The 1,002-nt window shown below is 56.5% G+C and overlaps 1 protein-coding gene across 1 annotated transcript in view; it reads left to right on the forward strand.

The window, feature by feature from the left end:
* Positions 1-432: 432 nt before the first annotated feature.
* LOC121917797 overlaps positions 433-1,002 on the forward strand; it is a gene marked incomplete at its 3' end in the record, with an annotated part of 4,338 nt that continues 3,768 nt past the window's right edge. Inside the window, exon 1 of the mRNA XM_042443921.1 lies at positions 433-867. Within this exon, the coding sequence (XP_042299855.1) occupies positions 433-867 (435 nt within the window). The remainder of the gene's footprint in view (positions 868-1,002) is intronic.

A 1,002-nucleotide genomic window follows, 5' to 3' on the forward strand; every position in this document is an offset into this window, starting at 1 on the left:
ACCATACTGTAGAGTTGGAAGAGGCCACAAGGGCCATCCAGTATTGCCTCCTCTTAAATATCTCTGAGACCATCAAAACCTTTCTTCTTCGTGGTCTCTGCGAATCATACAAATGGGTTTCACTGCGCCTGCGCAGTGCTGCTCGGAACCTACTGGAATCACTGGGCAGAGTTTACTCTGCAACATATTGAAACTTTTTGGCGGTAACTCCGCCCACCCGTTATAAGGCCCCTGCCTTCCCGCTCTTTCCCCAGTTCCTTTTTTTCCGCCGCGCTAGCTGCTTCTAGGAACTTTCGCTTGCTCTTGCTTGATTGGAATCACTTTCGTTTTTGACCTTCGGACTGTTTTGACCATTCTCTTTCTACCGCCCCTGGTAACTTCGGACCTTCGGACTGTTTGACTTTGCCTTTGGATCTCGCTTTGACTCCCAGGATGTCTCCTCCTTTCAAGAAATGTGACATCTGCAGCGGGAAGGTTCCTGTTCAGGACCCCCATTCTTCTTGCCTCTTCTGCCTGGGCCGGGACCACGACCCCAGGGTCTGCAGCCTCTGTAAGTCCATGTCCTCCCAAGCCCGTAAAAATCGGGAGTCGCGGCTGACGTCCGCAATTGCCCAGGGCAAGATCAGGGAAGGGGATCCTCGCCCGGCATCAGCCCCTTCGGCATCGGCCCCATCTGCCCAGGCTCGTAGCGGCCCTTCCAGCGCCCCTCCTTCTACCTCTCTGGGAAAAGACACGGGGAGTTCGGACTCTTCTCGCCCGCCGGCTCGCGTTGCCGCCTCCAAACCCCCGAAACATTCCCGCACATCGGGATCAGTCGGGCAGGACACGGCTCCCGGCCGTATGGAGGTAGTCTCCTCTGAGGCATCGGTGACATCCCGGGCAACTTCGGAGAAGAAGACTTCCTCGGGACCTTCTTCTAAGAGGTCCAAGTCTAAATCTGGGTCGGACTCCGCACCGAGGAGCACCGTCTCCGAGGAACCCTCGGGCTCGAGGGATTCCGCT

Source organism: Sceloporus undulatus, unplaced genomic scaffold, assembly GCF_019175285.1.
Source record: "Sceloporus undulatus isolate JIND9_A2432 ecotype Alabama unplaced genomic scaffold, SceUnd_v1.1 scaffold_809, whole genome shotgun sequence".
Taxonomy (NCBI): Eukaryota; Metazoa; Chordata; class Lepidosauria; order Squamata; family Phrynosomatidae; genus Sceloporus; species Sceloporus undulatus.